The sequence below is a fragment of the Palaemon carinicauda genome, chromosome 18 (assembly GCF_036898095.1).
Source record: "Palaemon carinicauda isolate YSFRI2023 chromosome 18, ASM3689809v2, whole genome shotgun sequence".
NCBI lineage: Eukaryota > Metazoa > Arthropoda > Malacostraca > Decapoda > Palaemonidae > Palaemon > Palaemon carinicauda.
Window position 1 is genome coordinate 32,896,590 of NC_090742.1, and position 27,656 is coordinate 32,924,245.

General features: G+C 45.6%; 1 protein-coding gene across 1 annotated transcript; it reads right to left on the minus strand.

Annotated features, from left to right (window-relative positions):
- LOC137657754 (peptidyl-tRNA hydrolase 2, mitochondrial-like) lies at positions 1 to 27,223 on the minus strand. Its single transcript, XM_068392228.1, has 4 exons — positions 26,887 to 27,223; positions 8,946 to 9,038; positions 8,345 to 8,434; positions 1 to 318 (listed from the first exon to the last, which is right to left on the minus strand). Exons 1-4 carry the CDS (start codon positions 27,043 to 27,045, stop codon positions 124 to 126), a joined length of 537 nt encoding a protein of 178 aa, XP_068248329.1. The 5' UTR covers positions 27,046 to 27,223; the 3' UTR covers positions 1 to 123.
- Positions 27,224 to 27,656: the final 433 nt, after the last annotated feature.

Below are 27,656 nucleotides of genomic sequence, written 5' to 3' on the forward strand. Positions count from 1 at the left end.
TAAATATAAAAATTTAATTTTAGTGAAATTAAAAATGTCATGATTATAGTGCATTGCCCATATAATCTACATGAATAAACTTAACTATTACTGTTGTAAAATAATGGCAATGAGACTTAACAACTAAAATAGCTTAAGATGGCCTGTAATCTGATCAACAAGATCAACTGGACCAGGTCCTACACCTAATACTGTCCGTGACCCAGGAGCTATTTGTGTGCGTCCAGCATCCTGGATGAGACTAACCGTTAAGCCTACTTCCCGTGCTAGAGAAGCTAAATCAAGCATTGATTCTTCATCATCAATCTTTAAGACAACCTGCAAAAGCAATATTAATATGAATCATACTACACTATACAAAAACATCTTCAATTTTCAATTGGCATTATCCCCCTGCAATTAGGTTAACCTTATTTTACTATACTATACTAACATGATAGATTAAACAATGATATTTGATAAAAAATCTTTATGACAACATTCAAAACTGATGAAATAAAGACATGGAATGGCATATAGTATTTTTAATATTTTTACAAAATTACTTGCTTCAAATAACTATAATAGAGTTCACATAATTCACTACTGCAAATAGAATACAGAATCCAATAGTCATGATGAATATTCTGTTATCATAACAGAATTCAAACCTGACCTTCAAAAAAATCTTTTTGCTCAGAAGTTAAGGGTGTAACTTCCTAACAACAGTTAAAGCTAAGCATTGGCTTTCAATTTCTAGTACTTCATCTTACACAGCTTGCATAGGCCGCAGACTATGAGTCAACCCTAATAAATAACATTGGTTTTTATTCCTGTTACGGAACAAATGGCAAATGTGAAAGTAATTTGTATTTTTCCTAACGATTCAAACCTTAGCTATTTATTAGGGGTATTAAGGACGAGTTATTAGAATTTAGCGAGGGTTAACTACCCATCCCGGTAGTTAGCAGGGGGGGTGTAAAGGGGTAGCTAGCTACAACTCTCACTCACACACCTGTGACTGAGCTTCACTTTGCTTGGAGGTAGGACTTTGATGGGGACATGGCTGGCAGGCAAGTATGTATAAATGGCTAAGGTTTGTATCGTTATGAAAAATACAAATTACTTCCACATTTGTCATTTGTTCCGTAACAGGAATACAAACCAACGCTATTTATTAGGGTTGACTCATAGTCTGCGGCCTATGCAAGCTGTGTGTGATGAAGTACTAGCAATGTGACTGTTAAGTAAAAGTTATTCCGAGTCTTGTAGGAAATAATCGAGGAGACCGAGACATTCCCAATACCACCTTGCCAGGGTATGGGGACACAACAGTATTGGGACAGTACTAGGTTACACAAGGGAGCGATGGTTTACCTGCAGTGGTTTGAGGTCAACTTGTGCAGAGGACTCAGAATGCTGATTTTCCCGGGGGAAGGGAGGATGAAGAAAGGAAAAGAGCCAGACATTCCTTTTCATTCGTTCAGACTAAAACCCAGGTAACCAATGCGCTTAACCTTCTTCTAATTGTCCAATAAGGAGCTTGGGCTATTAAACCAGCTGTTGTGCACCCATCACAGGACTAATAGAGAACGTATCGAGGTTCCTGTGTGTCACGTCTTGCATGTAGTGGGCGGTAAAAGTAGTTTGGCATTTCCACACGCCTACTTGCAATACCAGCGTCACAGAGTAGTTCTTTTTAAAGCCCAGGGACGTAGCAACACCCCTGACATCGTGGGCTCTGGAACGACGTGATGGAGGAGGATTGGGATTCAGAGCAAGGTCAATGGCCCTGCGGATCCACGCGGAGATTGTGTTTTTCGTGATCATCCTCTTGATTCTGCCAGTGCTGACGAAAAGTGAGGGCACTCTGGGCTGAAGTGCTGCTGTTCTCTTGAGATAGTGCCTCAAACACCTCACTGGCCATAGTAACAGATGATCTGGGTCGTCAGTTACAGAGCAGAGGCTTGTTATCAAGGAGGAGTCGAATTTAGGATCCGAAACCCCCGGATTCTGAGTCTTTGCAACAAACTCAAGAACGAAGCTGAAGCTTAACTCTCCCCATCCATGAAGTTCACTATCTCGTTTGGCCGAGGCCAAGGCGAGTAGGAACACCCTCTTCCAAGTTAGGTGGCGATCTGTTGCCTGGCATAATGGTTTGTAGTAGGGACCGAAGAACTCGAACCACATTTCATGGGGGAGGTCTCACTTCCAACTGAAGACAGCTAAGTTCATAACTTCGTATGAGGAGGGAAAGTTCTAAAGATGAGGAAATGTCCATTCCTTTCAGTTTAAATGCAAGACTCAAGGCTGAACAATAGCCTTCAACCGTTGAAACCGAACGGCGCATTTCTTCCCACAAATACACGAGGAACTCCGCTAATGCTGGAATAGTGGCATCGAGTGGATAGACCCCCCTTCCACGACAAAAACCACAGAAGACGTTCCACTTCACCTGATAGACCGAAGCTGATGACTATCGCAGATATCCAGACATCCTTTTTATAACTTGTTGCAAAAATCCTCTCTGTGTGAGGAGACGCTGGATAGTCTCCAGGCGTGAAGACGTAGCAAAGCTACTGCTTTGTGGTAGGTGTTGGCGTGAGGTTGTCGGAGTAGATAGTGTCATGGAGGAAGTTCTCTTGGCAGCTCCATCAGGAGCAGCAGATGGTCCGGGAACCACTCTCTGTAATGCCATTGCGGAGTTATGAGGGTCATCAAAAGATTGACCCATGCTCTGGTCTTGTTCAGTACTCTTCTTATCAAGAGAGAATGGTGGGAATGCATAAAACTCGATGTTGTCCCACCGTTGTTGAAACACATCTTGCAAGAGAGCCTTGGAGTCTGGGACTAGGGAGCAGTACAACGGGAGCCTGAAGTTTAGGGCCGTTGTGAACAGATCCACAGTCAAATAATCCAACAAAGTCAGGACTTTGTTGGCTACTAGATGATCTAAAGCCATTCGGAACCCACTATCTGCGATACTCTACAGCGAGCACATTCCTCTTGCTGGGAATGAAGTGAGCTGATAGTAGGACCAAGTGGACTCCCACCCATCTCAGTATCTCTACTGCTAGATGAGATAGGGGCTGCGAAAAAGTACCACTTTGCTTTCTGATGTAAGCCATTACCGTGGTGTTGTCGCTCATCACCACCACCAAGTGACTCACCAGGAACTGGTGGAACTCTTTAAGGGTCAGATATATAGCCTTCATCTCTAGGAGATTTATGTGAGGGTACTTTTCAGACTCTGACCAAAGGCCTGAGGTTGTGTGGTGCAGCACGTGAGTGCACCACCCTCCTTTTGATGTGTTCAAAAACAGCATCAAATTGGGAGGAAGGACAAGAAGATCGATACCCTTCAGCAGATTCTCATCTGCCAGCCACCATCCGAGGACCGTCCTTTCCTCTGGTCCCATGGGAATCAGAGTGTCCGGGGAATCGATGGGCTGATTCCAATTGGACTTCAGGCACCACTGGAGAGATCGAATCCTGAGGCGGCCGTTGTGAGCCAAGGATGATAGGTGTCCATGGAAACATAGCCACTTCTGGGCTGCGAGTTGTTCTTGTCTGAGAAAAGGCCTTGCGACCTTCCTCAGCCTCGCTATCCAGTCGTCTCATGGGAAGGCTTTGTGTAATTTGGTGTCTAATATCATGCCCAGGTATACTGTACCAGTCTTTAAGTGGGAAGCAGGAATGACTACTCGAGGTTTACCATGACCCCCAGATCCTGGTAAAGCCTCAGAAGTTTGTCCTGGTGCTGAAGAAGGGTTGCCACAGAGTCTGCTATGATCAGCCAGTCGTCCAGGTAATGAAGGAGACATATGCCGACCCTGTGTGCCCAGGAGGACACTAGGTTGGCTTACTGTCAGAGGAAGTCTCTGCCGGAGGGAGGTGGTGGAAGTGTTGGTATCGCGGTCGCTCGCAATTCCAGTACCTATACTCGTGAAACGCTCGTGAGGACTGCAGATTCACACATGAAATTGCAAAATTCATGTGTTAACAGGTGAGAATGATGAGCAGAAGGGCCCGTTTCACGAGCGACTAGTGCCGATCGAGAAGGGGGAAGCCCTAAGGGCTCCTGTGGTGCTGGAGAGCCACTCGCACCCCAACTCATGCGAAGTTTGTGTATGCTTTAAATGTTTAATTGTCCCGATTATCAGACCTATCAACATAAAGATTTCTGTTCATATATAAAATGAGTGACAGTTGAAAAGATACTTTTTTGTGGTGATGTAGAGGGACGTTTACATCGGTTATCCAAGCGGGTCTCTAGTGTCCATGAGAAAAATGGCTCTTTCTCCATGCTGCTATGTGTTGGAGAATTCTTTAGCTCTGACAATTCCTAGTGGCTACCTTACCAAAAGGGAAAATTGAAAGCTCCTTTGCCAACCTACATTCTTGGCCCTTATAATTATCAAACTAGGAATACTTTTCAGTCATGAAAGGCTAAGAACTTGCAGAAAATATTATTTATTTAGGTGCAAGTAGTATATATCCCTGCAGCAGTGTTCTCAAAATCATGTACAGTACCTTAGTGGAAGGGAAACAGACAAAAAGAAAAATTATGTACCTTAGTGGAAGGGAAACAGAGACAAAAAGAAAAACTTGAGCTTTGTTTTCAATTATGTAAAAGCTCTTGAAACCCAAGCTACTAATAAACCCACAATTGATATTCTTAAGACAGGGCCATGACCTAATGCTGTGTGTGGTTTTGCTAAGAAGCCAGAGGCTGGCATTGCACCCTACTCCCTGTGGGGCTTGGAGATGGTAGCTAGAATTACAGTCACACAGTTTAACAGATCCTAATGTGTGCTATCCTCAAACTGTGGAGCATGTGGAATACTGGACTACAACAAGAGGATTTAAAAGTTTCAAGAAAAAGATGTCTGTTGATTCTATGTACATTACAGACAGTAAATAAAACTTGAGGGGACATGGTGAAAAGATTTCAAGGTTGTGATTAAACGATGGATGCGGTGTGTAGAGATTTCAAGCTTGTGATAAGATGTTTTAGAGTTTTTAATGTGGGAGATTCTTAGGATATTAATGCAGTGGACACTTTAGTGAAAGAAACCCCACGTTTGAGTATCTGTTATCAGTAGTTAGTCGAGAGAATTTATGTCAAGACTGTTGACCCAGTGTAGATCATGAACCGCAATGTGGTGGGGTTCTCCATTAAGCTTGAAGTTTTTGTCATAAGCTTGGAACTGAAAAAGCTTTGTCTTGATCCTAACTGCCAAGATTGGCTGCTGTTAACTTTTGTGTTTAGTATCTGGAACCTGATGGGATGGTAATTTGAAGGTAGATTTTTTGTATTTTATATTGTTTTTATATGTGGTTACTGAGTAACCCGTTCCTGATGATTAGTATTCATATGAGAGTCCAACATGTGAATGGTTTATTTGTTCTCAAAGCACTTTTAGTATAGTTAGTGTAGGACTGAAATGAAAAGGGATACTAGTTTTTTTATTTTTTTTTTTACAATAGAAATTATTAAAATTTGTCAAAATGTTACTATCAACCTAGTTATTCGTTTCATTTTTTCTTATCAAATCTGTTTCTAATAAGCCTCTTTCAATATATTTTTTCCCACACTGTTTCTGGTCACCAGCCTAGAGTTAATTTACAATTTTTTCCTTTCTCCTAATGTTCTTAAAGTTTACTTAAGATTGAAGAGATCTTACCTAAAGAAGATAGAGGTAATTATTATAGATGGCTGATTTTCCCCAGAATTAAATCAACGGTCATACTTCTGTACCTGTTTATTCAGCAAGCTCAAGGCAAGAAAAGATAACAGGGAAATTTGAGGTTCTAACTGGATCCACTTCCCAGTATAAAAAATCGAGGGGTGGTGACCAGTGCCCAGTTCTCTCGACTATTTATGTTTTGACCAGATTTCTGGGTATTCTACTGTTTCATATTTTTGTGTAGTGATCGTTGGAGTGTGGTCGGTATTCGGACATTAGGCAATCTACATGCTACATCTGGCCACAGTCAGCAAACTACTACAACACTAGCTAGTGGCGAAGATGAGGGCCTTGGTAATGGGGCAAACCAAAGCGTTGGGAGCGTTTCACTCTGGTGGAACGCGTTGGAGAGCGTCGCGTAGGCGAGCACTTAGCTAAAGCACCCCAGGCAGCGAAGTGCGTTTGGAGAAGCTTTACGAGACACCCTTCTGAGAATTGTTCGTCAGGAAGTCCATGTCCGGTCAAAGGTCGTCTAGGAGAGGTTCGAGCTGTAGAGAGCCTCGTGGATGTTAAGTGCAAGCGCCTACCTTTCTCCGTGAAAGAGATGCTTCAGTCTGGATCGTGAACGCATGGTTCGCAATCGTGGATGTTCTGTTCGTGATCGTGAGCGCCTAGCTCGTGATCGTGAATGGTGGGAACGTCCTGAGTGCCTTGCTTGCGATCGTGAGCGTTGGACTCATGACCGAAAACGTCTTACTCATGATCGTGATCGTCGACTGTGTAAACGTGAGCGTCACCCTTGTGAGCATCACCTTCGTGAACGTGAACGCCACCCTCGTGAGCGTGAGCGTCACCCTTGTAGTCGAGATCGTCGAGATCGAGAATGCAGGCATCCAGATCTAGACCTAGAGCGTCTAGCTCGTGATCGTGAGTTTTTAGCTCGGGAGATAGAACGCCTTCTAGAAGAAGTGCACCAAGACCAGGATAACCTGCGATCTCAAGAGCGTGATGCTCTAGGGTTAGAACACCTTTGCGGGGAAGAGCACTGAGATCATGATGAACTGCGATTTCTCAGATGATCTTCGGATCGTCGCGAACGACGACCTGAAGAAGATCGTCCCGATAAACAAGATGGAGAGTCTTGTCCTTGCAATCAGCTAGCAGATGGAACGCTGGCAAGTTGAAAATCATCAGTGTCTGCAGCAGGCATGAGGTTAGCATGTGCGCTAGAACCATTCCTGTGGAGAGAAACAAAGGGCTGCAGGTTTGAAGACGATGTCCCTGGATGGCAAGCAGGCTCGTTGTCAAGAGGAGGGCGTTGGAGGGGCAAACGTGAGCGATCATCTCGTCCACACGTGGAAGGGCCAATACAGGGCGAAAGATGGACCTCACATACGTTCAGAGCCAAAGATGCAAAGGGTTCTTCCTAGTGCCACGCTGAAGGAATTGCAGCTGCGCTTCCTTTGAAGGGACTCAGCAACCCCCAGAGACCGCCATGCCTGTAACATATCTGCAAGGGAAAAAGGTTCCCCGGCCACTGGAGGAGAGGGTGCTCCACTAGGGGAAGCAACAACGCCCCCAGTACCCCGAGGTTGCCATGGAGTTACACAGTCTGTGCTCCGACTCGATCGTCCCCCGGGAGGAAGACAAGCAAGGAGGAGCTTCAGGAAGACATTTAGGGGTGCGCGAAGAAGAGGTTGCTTCAGGAAGACATTTAGGGGTGGGCGAAGAAGAGGCTCGTGGTCTCTTCGCCCCAGGGGGAGAAAGATCACTCTTAGCCGCCTTCTTCCTGAGAGGACAAAAGTTTTCCAACTGGAAGGCAGGGCACTCCCTACACACGTCACAGGGCGAGCCTGCTCACAACGACGGCCCAGACAGGTTGGACACAAGGGGTGAGGGTCGGTCTCAACTGACGACATGAAGGTACCACTATAGGCACCCAGGCGACCAGGACAGGTTCGCATGGGAGTGCCAAAGAAGAAGCGCTGTCACACCTAAAAGAGAAAAATTAATTTTTAAAATTAAAATTAATTTTCGAACACTTACTTATATAACTTAATTCAGCCAACAAAGATTTGATCGGCTGAATTCAGTTATACAGGATAAATGTGAGACAAATGAATTTTTAAATTCAAAATTAATTTTCAAACACTTACCTGTATAACTTAATTCAGCCGATAACATCTGTGTCGGCTGAATTAAGTTATACAGGATAAGTGTGAGACAAATCAATAATCATAAACAGTGTCAATGGCTAAGCCTTAAGGAGGAGAGAGAGGAGACGTCCAGTCTCCACAAGCCAAAAGAAAAAAGTAATGTAGTTCACCTTTGTGTGAGTAAATGTAGGTGGATGGGTACCCCACACCCTTTCAGTCTAATGGCTACCTTCCAGCTCTGCCGAAACTATATATCCACATAAATAACGTAAGGTTTGCTAGTATGGGAACAAATGGTTTTTTAGTGAGTCAGCGGGGGACGGTGCTTCCCCACTACCGACAGTTATCTACCGATCAGTTTACACCTTGTTACAAATTGTAATGGCAATGTACTCCAGCTTTACTCTAATTTATCCTATGTACAGGATGAGGGTTTGTATATGTACCAGAACTAGTAAAAATTAAAAGGCCCACCATAAAGTAGCTCACTATACAGAAACAGAAAATTAATTTCATCACCTTTGGCTGTCCATTCATTTCCCATGCTCTTAATAATCTCCTGTTACTTTTCTGTATTTGTTTGAAGGCTTTCAGCGTGGCATGACAACACTGAAAATTAAGATACAACTGAAGTTACACTTCGTATTAGTTCAGGATACAGTATATTTATTACATCACATACCTATAACTTTTTTTTTTTTTTATAAAATCCAGGATAACTATTTTGGTATAATAATAAAATCTTTCTTCATGACTCCTACATAAAATATCCTATATGAAAGACCAGAAAAATATTCCCAAAGAAGAGGATCAGGAAAACAAAGGGCTTGTTTACCATCCTAAGCTACACCTTGGATCATTAAAAACCACAGGTATAAATAAATCTTGACCAAGGTAACACAACAGTTTTCATTCAAGTTGCAGATTTTGATATGACTTTTTTAATTAACCTTATATATCAATTTTTCTACCTTTCTTAATCTCCTATATTACATACAGTAATCACATTTCACTATTTATATAACCTTATTATGGGGTAATATTCATTGTTTCATTTTGGCATAGAATAAAGGATGATGAGAGCTTTCATAACTACTAACACATCTTTGTATAACCATACCTGGGCTGCAGCTTTCCCTTTACCCATTTTGAGGTCACTTCGAACCACCAATACCAGCTTTGTTTCTCCTGTTCCTTCAGCTAAAAATCCATCCTGAAAGGGACAAAATATGATTAGCACTGACTGGTGATTTGCAGCACTTTAACTCAGTCATACCAAAGTAACTTTCACCATCAAGATGATAAAGAACCACAATATAATTGTCAAATGATAATTGAAGTAAGACTTAACATTTTAGACTAATTAGCTGAAAGCATAGATGTGAACCTACAATCAATCAAGTACTTAATTGTTCATGTGAGAATTAATTAATCTTTCAAATTGAAAACAGGAATAGCATACGTCCTCAACATCGTTAGAGCATCCATTAAATTATTAACAATATAGTTAAATAATTTCTACTTTTTCTGAGACTTATGGGACTCTAGGTTAGGTCACGGCACAGCTCATATGCCAACACGATTGCCATGGCCTCACCCAAGCGATAACCTGCTCATGTGTGTGCCCATCCAAGCAATAACCTACTCATGTGCGTAGCCACCCAAGCAATAACCTGCTCATGTGTGTGCCCATCCAAGCGATAACCTACTCATGTGCGTACCCACCCAACCAATAACCTGCTCATGTGTGTGCCCACCCTAGCCTATCTCCGTGAAATGTCTACAACCTGTTCCTGAGGAAGAGGCCCTGCCATAGTCGTGCACCCCAGACAGCTTAGACAGGTCTACCAAGTTCAGAAAAGGTACTGTACTTAATGTGAGAGAATAGGGCACACAATGAAGGAGCGCCAAAGGTGCCTGGACTTGTGCTTACACAATTGCTCAGATAGCCAGTATATCGCAGTGTGTGGGCAACAAACACCCCCTAGGTATAGGTCACCCATCTAGAAGTCGGCTACTGCTCGCAGTTCTTTGAGGGAAACTACTGCAGTGCAAACTACTCTTAAGTGGAGGACAATACCTGGTAGAACTACCCAGACCCTGCCCATCCTGCTCTGGTTCAGCCAGTAGCAGGGAGAGCTGAAGAGGTAATGAGTCCATCTTCTTCTCAAGCAGTTGAGAAGAGTAAGAAGTCAAAGGCCAGGAAGTCCGCTGGTCCCGAGGTGTACCTAGGGTGTTAAACACCAGGCCTTCATTGTAGAAGATGGGGCTACATGGAAGGAGGGTGTAAGTGCTATGACGCTTACTCCTTGTAGTCCAATGGCAGCTGCCTCAGAAATCTTTATTTCCATGGTTACCCCTCAACCTGAAAAGGTCACAGTGCAGCCAATGACTCTTTCAGACTGGCCAGTCATAAACTGATTGATTTAAACTTTTCAGGCATCCTGACATCTAAGGTCATTGACGCCGATATCCTTTATTCTATATAAAAAATACAGTAAAGAAAATTCAATTAAAACCATAAAAGTTGAATGTCATTATAGAAGTTAAATAGTTTTCAGAAGACCTGCTTCTGAAATAAATATAAAAATGCCACTCGTATAATAGGACACATCATGTCCAAGAATCTTGGCAAGGATGAATCTGCCATCCTCACCTCGAGCCTCAAACAGATATCTATTTCTTAAGTAATTATAATTGGGGCATTCAATCAACAAATGCCTCACTTTTAAAAGTACTAAACAGTCGTCGCAATACGGTTGGTGTTGGCCCTTCAGCAGAAACTCATGAGTCAACCGAGTGTGACCAATTGAGAGCCGATAAAGAGACGTCTCCCATTTTCGGGACATCATATCATACCTCCAAAGAGATATGACATTTGTTACTTCTCTCAATTTATTGCCATCTAGACTATCCCAGTGCTGTTGCCATTTATTGCAAAACAATTTCTTGATGTTAGGTAGGAAATCATTACAGGGAATGGGATACCTCCTTGGCAACAACTCGGATGCAGCATTCTTCGCCAGTGAATCTGCCTTCTCATTCCCAGACACACCTACAAAAGCAAACCATTATACCTCTCAGTCCAATAATAAAAAGCCATTCTAAAATCTTTAAAACTAGGGGGCTACTAGAATTAAAAACTTCTAAAGCTTGAAGGACACTCCTTGCATCACTAAAAATGGTTAAATTACCCTCCTTTTCCAATGCTATTTTCTCAATAGCGGTTAGTATGCCATACAGTTCAGCAGTAAATATGGAAGCTGTTAGAGGAACTGCACCTCTACAATTAAAACCATTACTATGTACTCCAAATCCAACCCCAGCATCAGATTTGGAGCCATCAGTATATATAAAAGTCGATCTCCTATGTTCTACATGTTCCATAAAATGAGACCTGGATTCTAAGTCAGTCATATTCTTCTTAACTCAATAAAGTATTTACAAAAAGATACCTTTGGTAATTTCCATGAAGGCATTGATGATACCTTAAATGGAAGCACCTTAATTCTAATTATATCAAGACTGTTTAATAATTGTTTCACCCGAAAGCCATAAGGTTGAGGAGATTTTGGGTGCAACTCAAAGTATGTTGAGTGCCTTACAAGGCTTGCAGTCTGAAAGGCTAAAGAATTAGGGAGTCTTTGCAATCAAAACCAATACCGAAAAACAGAAGACATTGGGTAAAGGTCTAGAGGTAACTCTCCAGCATCAACAAGGAGACTTGGGATAGGTGAGGTTCTAAACGCTCCTGTGGGCAATCTAATACCAGCATGATGTATTGAATCTAATATCTTTAACCGGCTTGGGGTGACTGAGGAGTATATTTCACATCCATAATTAATTTTGGAAAAATGTTATTTTCATTAGTAAAATAAATTTTTGAATATACTTACCCGATGATCATGTAGCTGTCTACTCTGTTGCCCGACAGAAATCTACGGTCAGGATACGCCAGCGATCGCTATACAGGTGGGGGTGTACACAACAGCGCCATCTGTGAGTAGGTACTCAAGTACTTCTTGTCAACAAGAACTCAATTTTCTCCTCGGTCCACTGGTTCTCTATGGGGAGGAAGGGCGGGTCCTTAAATTCATGATCATCGGGTAAGTATATTCAAAAATTTATTTTACTAATGAAAATAACATTTTTCAATATTAATCTTACCCGATGATCATGTAGCTGATTCACACCCAGGGTGGTGGGTGGAGACCAGCATACATGTTAACAAAGAAGCTAAGTATCCCGTATCTTATTTTAGCCGTTATTCAAAATAACAAACATAAAATAAATAAGTACCTGGTAAGGAAGTCGACTTGAACCATTACTCTGCCTTTTTAAGTACGTCTTCCTTACTGAGCCTAGCGATCCTCTTAGGATGCTGAGCGACTCCTAGGTGCTGAAGTATGAAGGGCTGCAACCCATACTAAAGGACCTCATCACAACCTCTAATCTAGGCGCTTCTCAAGAAAGAATTTGACCACCCGCCAAATCAACCAGGATGCGGAAGGCTTCTTAGCCTTCCGGACAACCCAGAAATATTTCAAGAGAAAGATTAAAAAGGTTCTGGAATTAGGGAATTGTAGTGGTGGAGCCCCCACCACTACTGCACTCGTTGCTACGAATGGTCCCAGAGTGTAGCAGTTCTCGTAAAGAGACTGGACATTCTTAAGATAAAAGACGCGAACACTGATTAGCTTTTCCAAAAGGTTGCGTCGAAAATATTTTGCAGAGATCTATTTTATTAAAAGGTCACGGAAGTTGTGATAGCTCTAACTTCGTGTGTCCTTACCTTCAGCCAAGCTTGGTCTTCCTCATTCAGAAGGGAATGAGCTTCTCGTATTAACAGTCTGAAAATAATAGGATAAAGAATTCTCTTACATAGGCAAAGATGAATTCTTAACTGAACACCATAAAGCTTCAGACGGGCCTCGTAAAGGTTTTTAAAATAGAACTTAAGAGCTCTACAGGACATAATACTCTTTCTAGTTCATTTCCAACCATATCGATAAGTTTGGAATAACGAACGATATTGGTCAAGGCCGAGAAGGCAGCTCGTGTTTGGCTAGAAAACCAAGATGTAGAACATGTAGCCGTTTCGGATGAAAATCCGATGTTCTTGCTGAAGGCATGAATCTCACTGACTCTTTTAGCTGGTAAAGCATATCAGGAAAAGAGTCTTAAAGGTGAGATCTTTCAGGGAGGCTGATTGAAGTGGTTCGAACCTGTCTAACATAAGGAATCTTAGAACCACGTCTAAATTCCAACCAGGTGTAACCAAACTACGCTCCTTCGTGGTCTCAAAAGACTTAAGGAGGTCCTGTAGATCTTTATTGTTAAAAAGATCTAAGCCTCTGTGACGGAAGACTGATGCCAACATGCTTCTGTAACCCTTGAAAGTGGGAGCTGAAAGAGATCGCTCTTTTCTCAGATATAAGAGGAAGTCAGCTATTTGAGTTACAGAGGTACTGGTCGAGGATACGGATACTGACTTGCACCAGTTTAGGAAGATTCCCCACTTCGATTGGTAGACTCTAAGGGTGGATGTTCTCCTTGCTCTAACAATCACTCTGGTTGCCTCCTTCGAAAAACCTCTAGTTCTCGAGAGTCTTTCGATACTCTGAAGGCAGTGAGACGAAGAGCGTGGAGGCCTAGGAGTACCTTCTTACGCGTGGCAGACGTAGCAGGTCCACCCTTAGGGGAAGAGTTCTGGGAACGTCTACTAGCCATCGAAGTACCTCGGTAAGTTATTCTCTCGCGGGCCAGAGGGAAGCAACTAGTGTCAACTTTGTCCCAACGTGAGAGGCGAACTTCTGCAGTACCTTGTTGACAATCTAGAACGGAGGGAATGCATATAGATCTAGATGAGACTAATCTAGTAGAAAGGCATCTAAAAGAACCACTGCTGGGTCCGGGATAGGTGAGCAAAGTATTGAGAGCCTCTTGGACATCGAGGTTGCGAAGAGATCTATGGTTGGCTGGCCCCAGGTGACCCAAAGTCTCTTGCATACATCTCTGTGGAGGGTCCAATATGTTGGAATTATTGTCCCTTCCTACTGAGACAAACTGCTAAGACATTCAAGTTGCCTTGGAAGAAATTTGCTACTAGTGAAAAGTCTAGACCTGTTGAACAGGAGAGGAGGTCACTAGCGAACTCGCACCATGTCAGAGAGTAGGTCCCTCCTTGCTAGGAGATGAACATCAAAGCAGGGAGTTGTCCGTGTTGACCTCCATTACTTTGTCTTGAAGGAGAGACCTGAAGCTTTTCCAGGTCAGACGTACTGCCAGAAGCTTCTTGCAGTTAAAATGCATTGTCCTTTGACGCGAGTTCCATAATCCCGAGCATTCCCTACCGCCTAAGGTCGCACCCCAGCCTACGTCCGATGCGTCTGAGAAGAGAACGTGGTTGGGAGTCTGAACAGTCAGGGGAAGACCCTATAAAAGGTTGATAAAGTCCTTTCCTCAGGTTAGACCAGACTTATCTTCCGGAAACCGGGATCGAGACCGCTTCTAGCGTCTTGTCCTTTTCCAGTGAAGAGCTAGATGAAACCGAAGAGGACGGAGGTGTAGTCTTCCAAGTGACACCAATTGCACCACGGATGACAGTGTCCTAACCAGACTCATCCACAGCCTGACAGGGCCGTATTCCTTCTTCAGCATCTTCTGGATGGATAGCAGGGCTGGGGATTGATCTTCTTGTTCAGCCATGTCCTCATCAGAGGGTTCCTCATCCGAAACTGATGAGGAAACGGCAACGGAGTGGGCAACGTCTGACTCGCTGAATCCGGTCGCACTGGTGGATGCGTGACGGAGCCGGACACAAGATCATGGTACTGCTGCACAGTCTGTGAACTGTCAACCATGGGGAAGCGAGGAAGTACAGCGACAACCCGAAACTGTCTAGACTGTCTGGGTAGTACAGACAACCCCTTATCGGGTTGCTGAGGTTGCCGCACTGCGTCACAACAAGTCACCTCTGCTGGTTGTTGAACGTCTTCCCAGTGACACACTGAACGTCCACAACCACCTCCGAGAGTAGCATAACATCAACGTGCGACTGGCAACCCACACTGGGTCGCACCGGTGGAGGAACCATCTCAACTGGCGGACGTGAGTAGGATACCTCAGCGTCAACAGGGCGTACAACCAACCGGTAGGAAGGTCGTTGGCAAGAAGGGTCTTCTCCGTAAAAAATCCTCTATCAAGGACTAAGCTTGGACTGCATGTCTTGCAACAAAGCCCAAGGTCTATGGGAGCAGGTGTGGCAACAGACGGGGTTAGCGACTGAAGCGGAACCATTTACCCTCCCTGGAAGCATGTTATGCTTAAATAAAAGTCCATAGGAGGCTAAGCAGCTTAAGGCTCCTCTCCAAATGACAGAGTCCTCAAGGGAATATCAGAAGGAGGGAGAACAGCACTTTCTCATCTACAGGAACCATATCCGAGAAAAGCTAGGTTCTCTCAGTGAGGGTTTCACTGGTGCAAAAGCAGCAGACCAGAAGGCAACGTTATGAAACTGCTTGACAGTCTGTGAACTGTCAAAAACTGAACTGTCAACCACAACAGGAGCGTGAGGACATACAGCACTGGTGTATAAGTAGCAGACCAGAAGGCAACGTCATGTAACTGTTTGACAGCCTGTGAGTTGGCAACAACCAAAGTTGTGTGGGGAAGCCTCAACTCCTGACTGACTAGTTTGCTGCGGGCGAGTGGCGGTAACCACAGTGTGTTGCGGAGGCTGACACACCGTGTCAAAACACGGCAGCTTGTGGTAGCTCACGCACGGCAACGGAGTGCTCTGTGTGTGGGAGTCATCATACATCTGGCAGGGTTGACTGTGCATGGGTGGAGGAGCTCTCACAACAAGAGTGTGAGAGCAGGAAGCCATGCCGGGCGCACAACCGTGGGAGGTGTAGGCCCACGGGTGCATCGTCAACCTTCTCCGCAGTCGGAGAGTGGGAGCTGGCAACAACAAAAGCAGAGTGCTGGTGCGTGGGAGGGGCTGCGGTGGGTTGAGGAGCATGCGGTATGGTATGCGGAGCATGCTGTAAGGTATGCGGCTCATGCTGCATGGTATGCGGAGCATGCTGTAAGGTATGCAGAGCATGCTGCATGGGCTGCGGAGAATGCCGCATAGAGCTGGAACCCGGCAGCTCTACAGAACCTACCCACTGCTGATGCGGTAGCTCACGCATGTTAGCAGATGGTGCAGCAAGAACATGCGTCTGGCAGGGTGGACTGCGCATCGGTGGTGGAGCTCTCACAGGTGGAGTGTGGGAGCAGGCAGCCGCAGTATCTGCTGAGCGCACAGCCTCGGCGGGTTGTAGGTTAACAGGTGCATTGTCAACCTTCCAGCACGATACTCCTGCATGAAGGAGCAAGCTGAGACTGTATAGTCTGCAGCATGGACCACTAGGGTCTATGAAAGACAACAACAAACGGAGCTACTGTCCGTTGTGACTGAGGGTCTAAAACAGCTGGTGCGGCAACAGACGGAGTTACTGCCTGTTGCGGTAAACTCCTGTTGCGGTACCACCTTGCCTCTCTTGGGAGGTGTGCAGTTGTCGTACTGCAGCGAGTCCGAACTGACCCAGTGGCTACACCTAGGCCGTTGGACTTGCGCGGAAGGGACCGACTTGCACTTAAAAGCTGCAAGATTTGGTCCATGGTTTCTGCGAGAAACCTCTTCCGCAGACGAGGAATAAATGGGCTCTCTCGTCTTTGTGTGGGTGGGGTGATCACGTCGGCAACGTGTGTAGATACACCCGAAACCACGGAGGGAAACGTTTGTTCGTCGATCAAGACCTGTGGAACCCATAAGTCCTTCGACATTACTTCTCCCCTGGGCTTGGGAGCTTGTAAGAGGTATCGGACAAGGTGAACAACTGGCACGAACAAACGAACCCTCGAACGCAACACTGTAACACTTTGCGCATATCACTTTATCACTTTTGATTTTCTGTTTGCACTAATTTCACTGAAATCAAAACTTTAAGTGGTTTGTACCTGAAACACGCAATCCTATCCTTCATTAAAAGGAAGTAATTGCGAAAACAGTTTTACAATGTAACAGAAAAACATAATGAAAGATAAAGAATTCAGTGGCTGGAAAGAGACTAAACACTAGATCAAATAAACTACGTTTAAAATCTCTCACCGCATAAAGCCTGGGAACAAGAATAAAACTCTAGAAACGTTTTACCTTCTTCCCCTATAGCGACTAGGGAGAAGAGTAAAAAACGAGAACAACGTTACCCGCTTGAACGAAACGTTTATCCTCCTCTCTCTCCCTCCGTCTCTATCTCTCTCTCTCTCTCTCTCTTGACTTAGAACCTGAGAGATGAGCCCAATTATATATCGTTAAAACATATTATTTGTTAAAGGAAAAAAACTGAAAGGTTTCCCAAATAAAAAGTTCCTTTATTAGAATTAAAACCATTTAAGCTAAGAAAGAATGAACGAAACGCTAGAATCGGTTTACTCTTACTGCAACGTGAAACCGTGAAATACTCTCTCTCTATCGTAACGATAGAGCGCAAGTTGAACGTTCTGAACGTCAACAACTGCGGAGACTAAACTAAACGTTAGTTCAACTTTGAAAACAGTACGAGACTATCAAAGAAATTCTTCCAAAAACATTAAAATTAAAATAGCATAAATTCTTAACAGGAAAAACAATATGACGGGCTCAATGTTAATTAACTTCGGTTCCAAGTAAGGACCGCCTATTATTAGGAAAGGTCGCATATAAACAAACATAAAAATTAATTTTTATAAGTTTAAAATAAATGGAAAGTTAATCGAAGAGGCCTATAAATGGCGGAGAGATATAAAATAAATCTATAACTTTGTTAAGCAAAATTACCAAAAACCTAAACACACTTCCGTCTAAGGGAAGGGTGGGTCATTAAAAGTGAAAGAGAGTCTATACTCTCTTCGACACCAACACTTCCGTCTAAGGGAAGGGTCGGCCATTTAAAAGTGAAAGAGAGTCCATACTCTCTTCGTCACCATAATAAAATCTATCCAAAACGAGTTCAAGTTTTGAAATGAAGATAAAACCCCTGCATAGCGAAAGCTCAAAACTGGAATAGTGTACTTCACCAAAAAGTTGTGAAAACAAATCCAGTTAGGGACGGCGTATTAGTAGGTCTTGCCGGTGGCACGACAGAGGAAAAATTGAGTTCTTGTTGACAAGAAGTACTTGAGTACCTACTCACAGATGGCGCTGTTGTGTACACCCCCACCTGTATAGCGATCGCTGGCGTATCCCGACCGTAGATTTCTGTCGGGCAACAGAGTTGACAGCTACATGATCATCGGGTAAGATTAATATTGAAAAATCAGGGCCTTGTATAATTTGAAAATAGTATTGCGGTCTGCCCCCATGATGTATGGGACAATACTTTTAAAATACTGTATTCAGAGCCTCGAGACATTTAGCTTTTAATGCTTTTAAGTAAGAAACCCATGTAAGCCTACAATCAAATATCAAACATGAGAAATTGGTAGATAATTTGTATTTTTACTAACTATACAAACCTTAGCTATTTAACAGGGATATTACTTTCGGCGTAGCTGAAATATTGAGCCATTAAAGTTTAGCGAGGGTTAACTACCCACACCACTAATTAGATGGGGGGTAGGAGAGGGGGGTTGCTTGCTACTGCTCCCACTCACACACCTGTGATTTAGCTCACTTTGCTTGGAGGTAGGACTTCAAGGGGGATAGGGCTGGCGGACCAGTTTGTATAAATAGCTAAGGTTTGTATAGTTAGGAAAAATACAAATTATCTACGAATTTATCATTTGTTCCGTAACTGGAATACAAACCACGCTATTTATTAGGGAAGACTCACCCATTAGGAAGGGTGGACGTCCCTGCCAATCTGGCTTTTGGCTTTACCCGGGGGCTCCTTATCTGAGTATGTCAGTATTAAAAAATAAAGAGTCCCTGCACCTTGCTAAAACCTTGGGTCCGCAGCCTATGCAAGCTGTGTGTTGAGATATATAGAAGTGTGACCATCCAGGTAAAGTTATTCCGAGTCTTTTAGAAGGAAAAACTGTTGTAACCAAGACTTTCCCAATACCACCTCACTAGGGTATGGGGACGCAACAGTATTAGTTTTAATACTAGGTACACAAGAGAGCATGGTTTACCTGCAGTGGTTGAGGTCAGCTATGCAGAGAACCCAGGATGATGCTTTCCCCAAGAGAGGGGAGGATGAAGAAAAGAATAAGAGCCAGTCAAACCTTTTCATTCACGCAGACTAAAACCAGGTAACAATGCCCTCAACCTTCTGCTACTTGTCCAATAAGGAGCTTGAGATCTTAAACCAGCTGTTGTGCAGCCACCACTAGACCGATAGAAAACGTATCGAGTCTCCTGTGAGTCACGTCTTGCAGGTAGTGGGATGTGAACGTAGTTTGATGTTTCCACACCCAAGCCTGAAGAACCTGCGTCACCGAGAAGTTTCTCTTTAATGCCAGGGACGTAGCTACGCCCCTGACATCATGAGCTCTGAGGCGACGTGAAGGAGGGTCTGGATTCAATGCATGGTCTATAACCTTGCAGATCCATGCTGATATTGTGTTCTTGGTGACCTTCCTCTTGGTCCTTCCTGTGCTGACAAAGAGTGCAGGCACATGAGGACGGGCTGCGGCTGCTCTCTTAAGGTACAGCCTCAAACTCCTCACTGGGCATAGTAAGAGATGATCAGGGTTATCTGTTACAGAACGAAGACTCGAAATCCGGAAGGAGTCGAATCGTGGATCCGCTACTCCCGGGTTCTGAGTCTTGGCAATAAACTCGGGGACGAAGCTGAACGTTACCTCTCCCCATCCCCTTGAATGGGCGATGTTGTATGAGAGACCATGAAGTTCACCGACTCGTCTGGCCGAAGCCAAGCTAGCAGGAACACCGTCTTCCAAGTTAGGTGGCGATCTGTTGCCTGGCATAATGGTTCCTAGGGAGGTCTCTTAAGAGACCTGAGAACTCGAACCATGTACCATGGGCGAGGTCTCACTTCAAACTGAGGACAGATAAGTTCATAACTTCGTATGAGTAAGGAAAGTTCTAGCGATGAAGAAATGTCCATTCCTTTCAGTCTAAAGGCGAGGCTTAAGACTGAGCGATAGCCTTTTACCGCCGAGACTGACAGGCGCATTTCTTCACGCAAATATACGAGGAACTCCGCTATTACTGGAATAGTGGCATCGAGAGGAGAGATACCCCTTCCATGACACCAAACACAGAAGACTTTCCACTTTGCCTGGTAGACTGCTGCTGATGACTCTTCCAGGTGTTCAGACATCCTGATCGCAACTTGTTGCAAAAATCCTCTCTGAGAGAGGAGATGCTGGATAACCTCCAGGCGTGAAGTCGTAGTGAAGCTCCGCCTTTCTGGAATATGTTGGCATGTGGTTGTACGAGGAGATCGTGTCGTGGAGGGAGTTCTCTTGGTGGCTCCATCAGGAGTTGCAGAAGGTCCGGAAACCATTCTGCGCAATGCCATAGCAGAGCTATGAGGGTCATTGAAAGGTTGACTGATGTTCTGGTCTTGTTGAGTAACCTCCTCATCAGACAGAACGGGGGAAAGGCGTAAACGTCGATGATGTCCCACCGTTGTTGAAATGCATCTTGCCAGAGAGCCTTGGGGTCTGGGACTGGGAAACAATACAACGGGAGCCTAAGTTCAGGGCTGTTGCGAAGAGGTCCACTGTCAGAGAACCCCACAGAGTCAGGACTGTGTTGGCTACTAGATGATCCAAAGACCACTCGGTACTCACTATCTGAGATGCTCTGCTCAGGTTGTCGGCGAGCACATTCCTTTTGCCGGGAATGAAGCATGCCAATGGTATAGAGTGGATCTCGGCCCATCTCAGTATCTCTACTGCTAGATGGGATAGGTGCTGCAAAAAAGTACCTCCTTGCTTGTTGATGTAAGCCACTACTGTGGTGTTGTCGCTCATCACCACCACTGAGTGGCCCGCCAGGAACTGTTGAAGGGCCAGAAAGACGGCCTTAATCCCTAGGAGATTTATGTGGAGGTACTCTTCTGACTCTGACCAGAGGCCTGAGGTTGTGTGGTGCAGCATGTGGGTCCCCCACCCTTTTTTTGAAGCGTCTGAGAACAGCATCAAATCCAGGGGGAGGACAAGAAGATCCACTTCCTGTCGTAGATTCTCGTCTGCCACCCACCAATCGAGGTCCGTCAGTTCAGCTGATCCCATGGGGATCAGGATGTCCGGGGAATCGAGAGTCTGATTCCACCGGGACTTGAGTCGCCACTGGAGGGATCTCATCCTGAGGCAACCATTGGGAACTAGACGGGCCAGTGATGAAAGGTGACCGAGGAGACGTAACCACGATTGGGCTGGAAGTTCTTCTCGTCTGAGGAAGGGTCTTGCGACCTTCCTCAGCCTTGCTATTCTGTCGTCTGATGGGAAGGCTTTGTGGAGATTGGTGTCTATTATCATGCCTAGGTATACCAGTCTCTGTGTAGGAAGCAGGGATGACTTCTCAAGATTTACCATGATCCCCAGACCTTGGCAAAGTCTCAGAAGTTTGTCTCGGTGTTGAAGAAGGGTTGACACCGAGTCTGCTAGGATTAGCCAGTCATCCAGATAGCGGAGGAGACGGATGCCAATCCTGTGTGCCCAAGATGACACTAGGGCAAACACTCTGGTGAAAACTTGAGGCGCTGTGGAAAGACCGACGCACAGCACCTTGAACCGGTAATTCCTGTTGTCTAAACTGAATCTTAAGTACTTACTTGAAGATAGATGGACAGGGATCCAGAAGTACGCGTCCTTTAAGTTCAGTGTACACATGAAGTCATGTGGTCTTCCCGCTAGTTTTACTGTGTCTGCCGTCTCCATGCTGAACGGAGTTTGCTTGACAAACTTGTTCAGGGCTGAAAGGTCGATGACTGGTCTTACAAGAAAGAGTCGACTGAAGAAGCCTGGGGAGCCGTCGAGGACCTCCTGGAGAGCGCCCTTCTTCAACAGGGTCTGGACTTCTACCCAAAGGGCCGGCACTTTTGCTGATCCCATGGCAAAGGAGTCTATCGACACTGGATTCCTGGTCAGGGGAGGGAGAGATGTTATGAACGGGATGCGATACCCTAGACGAATCACGGAGATTGTCCAGGGTTCGGCCCTGAGTTGCTTCCACCTGTCCGAGCAACTTTGTAGGTATCCCCTCACTGGTGGAGAAGCAGGGGGAGTGCCTATCCTAGCGTTTGCGGCCTTGGTTGCTCCCTCTAGGATTCTTCCCTCCCTTGGAGGACTTAGTGCTTTTCCTGTCCTTGGCAGGAAAGGGCTTCTTAGACACCATTGTCTTCGCTGCTGACTTGGTCAACGTGGTCTTGGTTGGACAGGGCTGCTGAGGAGCTAGTGGTTTATAGGGCTTGAATGTCAAAGCCCTATGGAGGAGGGAGTCCTGATTGGACTTCCTCCATCTCTCAGCAGCATGTTCCACATCCTTAGGGTCAAACAGGTGGGCTCCCTCTAGAGAGGAATGGCTGAGCCTAGCTATCTCAACATTGGGGACTTGTTGGTGTACTGTAATCTCTCAAACACTGCGTCTCGACGTTTCAAGATGGTATTCGCCCACAAGTTCGAATCTTGGTGGGCGAGAAACTCGATTGTGCGAGTACCCGAGAGAAGGAGTCTCCATTGCCTTCCTGGTACGTTCCTTGGAGAAATCCTCTGTTTGCACCAGGATTCCCAAAGTACCTAACCAGATATCAAGCCACGAAGTAGCCTGCATATCATACTTCGTGACCTTTTGCTGATTAAGGATCTCGGCCACCGAAAACGAGACCTGCCGGCTGGAAAGTCTCTCTAGAGAGACTCTCTTAGTGAGCTCTTCCAAAGAATGGTGGAGAGGAAGAGCTGGACTAGGCTCCTCCAGGATCTTGAAGTACCTCCTCTGTTGGACAAGAGGATGTGGGAGGAGCTTGTTGGTAGAGCCGGAACGTTGGGAGGAGGCATACTCTGAGAGCTGTAGGGCGATCTTAGCCCTTGCACCCTTTAACCCTTGACCCCAAGACTGCACTGGTCTTTGAGGGCTTCTGGGTGCCAAAGACAAGGTCTACAACTGTGTACTAGCCCTCCCGAGGAGGGATCTCTGGGTCGGTAAACCCGTTGACAACCCTTATAAGAATCGGGACCTGCCAGAATGCATGTTCTGACTCTTTTTGCTGTCCTTCCGACGTCGGACTTGTAGCGAAGTCTCCATCTTCCAACCCCGAGAGCTCTTCCCGGGGTGGGTCGCGGACATCCCTCAAGTGGCTGGCTGTCTCCGTTTTGGTAGTCCTCGTGGAGGACTTTGGCAAAGTCTTGGAATCTTTAGGCTCCTTCTGAGGAAGGAGGTAGGACTCCAACATTGAAGGCCTAGATGTCGTGTCCTTCCTGATCTCTGATAGGGAACGCTCTGTGAGAGAGGAGGCCTCCTCTGACGGTGGAATGGAGGAGGTTCTTTCCCCACGCAACTCCATTGGCAAAGGTGAGATGGGAGAGTATCCCAGGGAAGATACAGGGGGACTAGCCTTGATGGCCTGATCGGAGTCAGTTTTACCCTCAAGGAAATGACCACATCAGACCACTCTTTTCCTCTTCAGGGGGGTGGAAGAAGCCATGATTCTGTGTAGAGAGTCTGGAGCTATAGGCTGCTCCGATGAGCAGCCAGACAGGGCAGGATTGAAGGCTTGTGCTACAGCTCTGACTAAGGCACTGAACCATGGCTGCTGACAGACCGATACGTACACTGTCAGGCAGATCCCCTGAAGAGAAAGGGACCGAAGGTTCCCAGTGAGGAGTTTCCTTTAAAGTTGGGTCCGCCTTAGAAGAAGGCAGTTTGGGGATCCTGAACCCTTCTGCAGAAGCCTGTTCCCCTTTTCCCGATGGGCGTGCTGAAAGGCGTTTGCGGGAAGGGGAGTGAAGCAATGGTGACCTGACCGAGTGCAGTTCCTTTACTTGCGTTAGTGAGCGCTGGCGCATGGGCGAGTATTGGCGCGCGCATGGGGGAGAGTGCTGGGGCGTGGGCGCAGGCAAGAGCTGGCACGCATGCACGGGCAAGAGCTAGCGCGCAAGTGAGAACTGGCGCGTGGGCGAGAGCTGGCTGGCGCGTGCGAACGAATGGTGGCGCGCGGGTGACAGCTGGCTCGCTGGCGAGCGTTGGCGCGCACGTGGGCGAGTGTCGGCAGCACACGACCTGGTGCGTGCACGTGGGAGAGATCTGGCGAGCAGAAGAGCACTGGCGCTTAGGAGACCACTGGAGCGTGGGTGAGCGCTGGCGCGTGGGCGAGCGCTGGCGCGTAGGAGAGAGATGGCGAATGTGCACGGGAGTGTGCTGGCGCAAGGGATACCTTGCAGGCGAGATTTGGTACGCAGGAGAGATATGGCATATACGTGCGGGCAAGAGATGGCACGCGCGTTTGTAGGCGAACGATGGCACGAAGGAGAGCACTGGTGCGCAGGAGAATGCTGGCGCACAGGAGCTCTATGACGCACAGGAGAGTGTTGACGCACAGGAGAGTGTTGGCGCGCAGGAGAATGCTGGCGCTCAGGAGAGCGCTGGCGTGTAGGCGCATGTTGCAGCTGCCGTCTAAGAGGGCAAGCAGGTGATGGGACGCGCCGAAGCGTTGTAAAGCGCTAACGAGCAGGCTGGTGCTGTAGGGCTGCTGGTGAGCGCTGGTGCACTGCAGGAGGTTGGCGAGCTGAAGGGCAATGGCACGCAGCTGCGCATTTCGGCAGGGCCTCAAGAGGCTTTACCGGGAACAGAAACGATGATGGAAGGTCAGCAGGTCTGTTGGATAGTTGATCAGGAACCGGGATGTGCCCTTTGGGAGGGCGAACATCCACCAATGGAGATCGCGAACGATCTGCAGAGAGGTCCAGGACAGAATTCGGAGGACTAGTAGTAGGTCCAGGCACGGTCAAAGGTCGAGGGCCAGAAGATGACTGCAGCGGAGGCTCCTCTGCAAATGAAGGCTGCAACGACGAAGCAAAAGAGCCGAAGAGGCGCCTTTTCCCCAATGGTGAAGGGAGACCTCTAAGGCAAAGTGGAGGGCGAGCTTTTCAACAAAGACGCCCTCTACGGGCCGTTGGTTCAGCAAGCTGACCATACGCTGCAGCAGTCCTCCGAAGAGGAGTCTCTATGAGTGAACTCCCCCGAGGGAGAGAAACATTCGCAGGAGAGACAGGCATTGGATTTAGCTTCCCCCTTGAAGGATGATCAGGAACAGGGGAAACTAAGTCAGCAGCAACAGCTGGAGAGTCTGGAGGAGCAGAGGAGTCGGACGAGATCATAGGCGACACCTCTAACACCACAACATCGACAAGGGCCAGAGGATCTACCTCTGACGGCGACGATGACTGCTGCACACTAGCACCTCTGTGGATGATTTGTACCAATGCGTCCTTGGAGGGCGGACCCAAGAGCCCGAAAGACGACCAAACCTGCAACAAGGAAGTCAGTGACAAGGCCTCACCCCAGGGGAGAGGTGGGCTGCTTCGCTAGGGGAAGCAACACCATCTCTCGGGGACCGGGGTTGGCCGATATTAAATTGGTCTACGCACTACTTGACGGTCTCTCAGAAGAGACCGAACGGAGGAAGGTCGGGAGACAGAAGAAGAGGCCTTGGGTTTTTCTCTCTTCGAAGGAAAAATATCCCGCTTACAACTTCTTCCGCCGTCGCCCAAACCTTTCCCACTAGGAGGAAGAGTACTCCCTACACTTACTGTAGTTTGGTAATTCTACATAATAGCCCCGCCACTAATAATTTTGATAATATTTTTTCTTCTGACGAATTACTTAGTGCTTTATCTAAAGCTGACCTTTTTCTTGAGGAGGAACAGTATTTTTACCCTATTTGTTAACCTTTCCAATCTTGGGGGACCTCCAGTGGGAAACCGGGCTTTTTGGGTGGGGAATGAATTAAAGAATACATTTTAACATACAAATAATGGCGCATGTAGAATCAGCAATAAACGAGGCCACCAGCTAACCTAAACAAAGTACCTAACCTAACCTAACCTATTAGCCGTATCCTTACCTAGCAGGGGGGCCAGGCCTCGCCCCCTGCGACAACCCCCTTACATATAATTGATAACGCCAAAATACTAGCCCCCGGGGCTAACGTGTTTCTAAACATAGTCCGCTTGCCAGAATATAGGAGCAGTGAAATAATGTTTATTTGGACGCAAAGCAAGCATACGGTAAAGCAAAAACCAAAACATTAGCTCAATTAAAATGAACACAACAATGCTACAAACTAGAGGTACACTACCAAGGTACTGTACTTAAAATGACTCCATAGAAACCAGTGTTTGGACAATGTTTCACTTCTGTTAATCGGTTCTGATTTTGTGGACTTTTTTTCCAATAATTACTTTTTTTATGACAATGACAGGCGGGAACAGCGTTTCAAACAAATTATGGGTAGTTTGTAGCGCTACGGCCAAGCGTCCTAATTTGTTTATTATCGCTCCGACTGTTATCTTGTATAGAATAAAAACGTTTGGAAATGGTCTAGGGATCTTAAATATGTTGTGTAATGGGGGGGTCCGGGGGGGCGCAGCCCCCCTGGGTAAGGACACGGCTTTTAGCATAGGTTAGGTGGGTTTTTAAGTTAGCTTCTCCCGCCAAAATAGTTTTTAGAACGACGGCCACAGTTCAGAATATTCCCGTTTTCTACGGGATCTGGCCGTCACCCTACAAAGGCTCCCAAATTATATTCTAAGGTGTTTCAAAAGTAATTGATAACTATACCTAGTGCAAAGCCATAGCTTTTCAGCTATGGTAGTCAATCTTCCATAACTCAAAAACTATGGATTTCAGCCAGGAATAATTAGAAATAACGTTTAGAAAACGTTTCTACAAACCGTTTATTTGCATATTCTATAATTTTACCAATATTTATAGATAGTTTACCTATCATACACGTCGAGGTTCCGGCCCGGCAGGTAGGCAAAGTAAAAATTAGTTTACCCAACAATGATGTGCAAAAAGGTATAAATATATATTTTGATGAGTAATGGATCCCAATACTAACCTCATCCCAACCGTCATCATCATCCTCCTCCAAGTTAGCTGTAGGGTCGGCACCGTCGCCAAATATGGAGGCCCGTGCGAAGAAACCAACACATATTCCGAGACCCATTCCCACCATGACACCCGGTTGTGTTAACAGATCAGATACTATGGGAATCATTTTGGCTATTTAAATTAAACAAAATTGTAAACTAAAGCATTCAAATCACATGGTACTAGCCCAACTAGTCTTAAATAAAAGAAATCAACAACAACGTGTCACTGACACTAGGTTTGCGACATCAGTCTATGACTGTCACCGTCTATGTCTGATTGTCTGGTCACTAATGTTTGAGGGGCTCGTTCACTTACACTATTATCATTGTTGTACATTATGTTTTATTATTTTTATTGATGAATTGTAAGTGGGTTATTGCCTTAGTTTTATTATTATAAGGATTTTATTTTTATTGTGGCCTCCTCAATGCATTATTTAATCTCTTAATGGTCTTTGTTATGCTATAAGCTGTGACCATTGTAAAACATCAAGAATGGTATTATGTAATACCGGCCTCAACAAAGACAATGCCGACTCTATTTCTATTTTTATGATATACGTCAACAATAATGTTCTTATACTGTAAGATATGTTTTTTGGCTGATTCATCATTAATCGTAATTACGTGTATCTGATGTGGCGGCGGAGAACAGACGTGCAGGAGCAGCTCCCTAAACGGCCAGATAACATTTTTTATTTTTGGTGAAACATTTTTATGTGAAAGAAAAAAATAA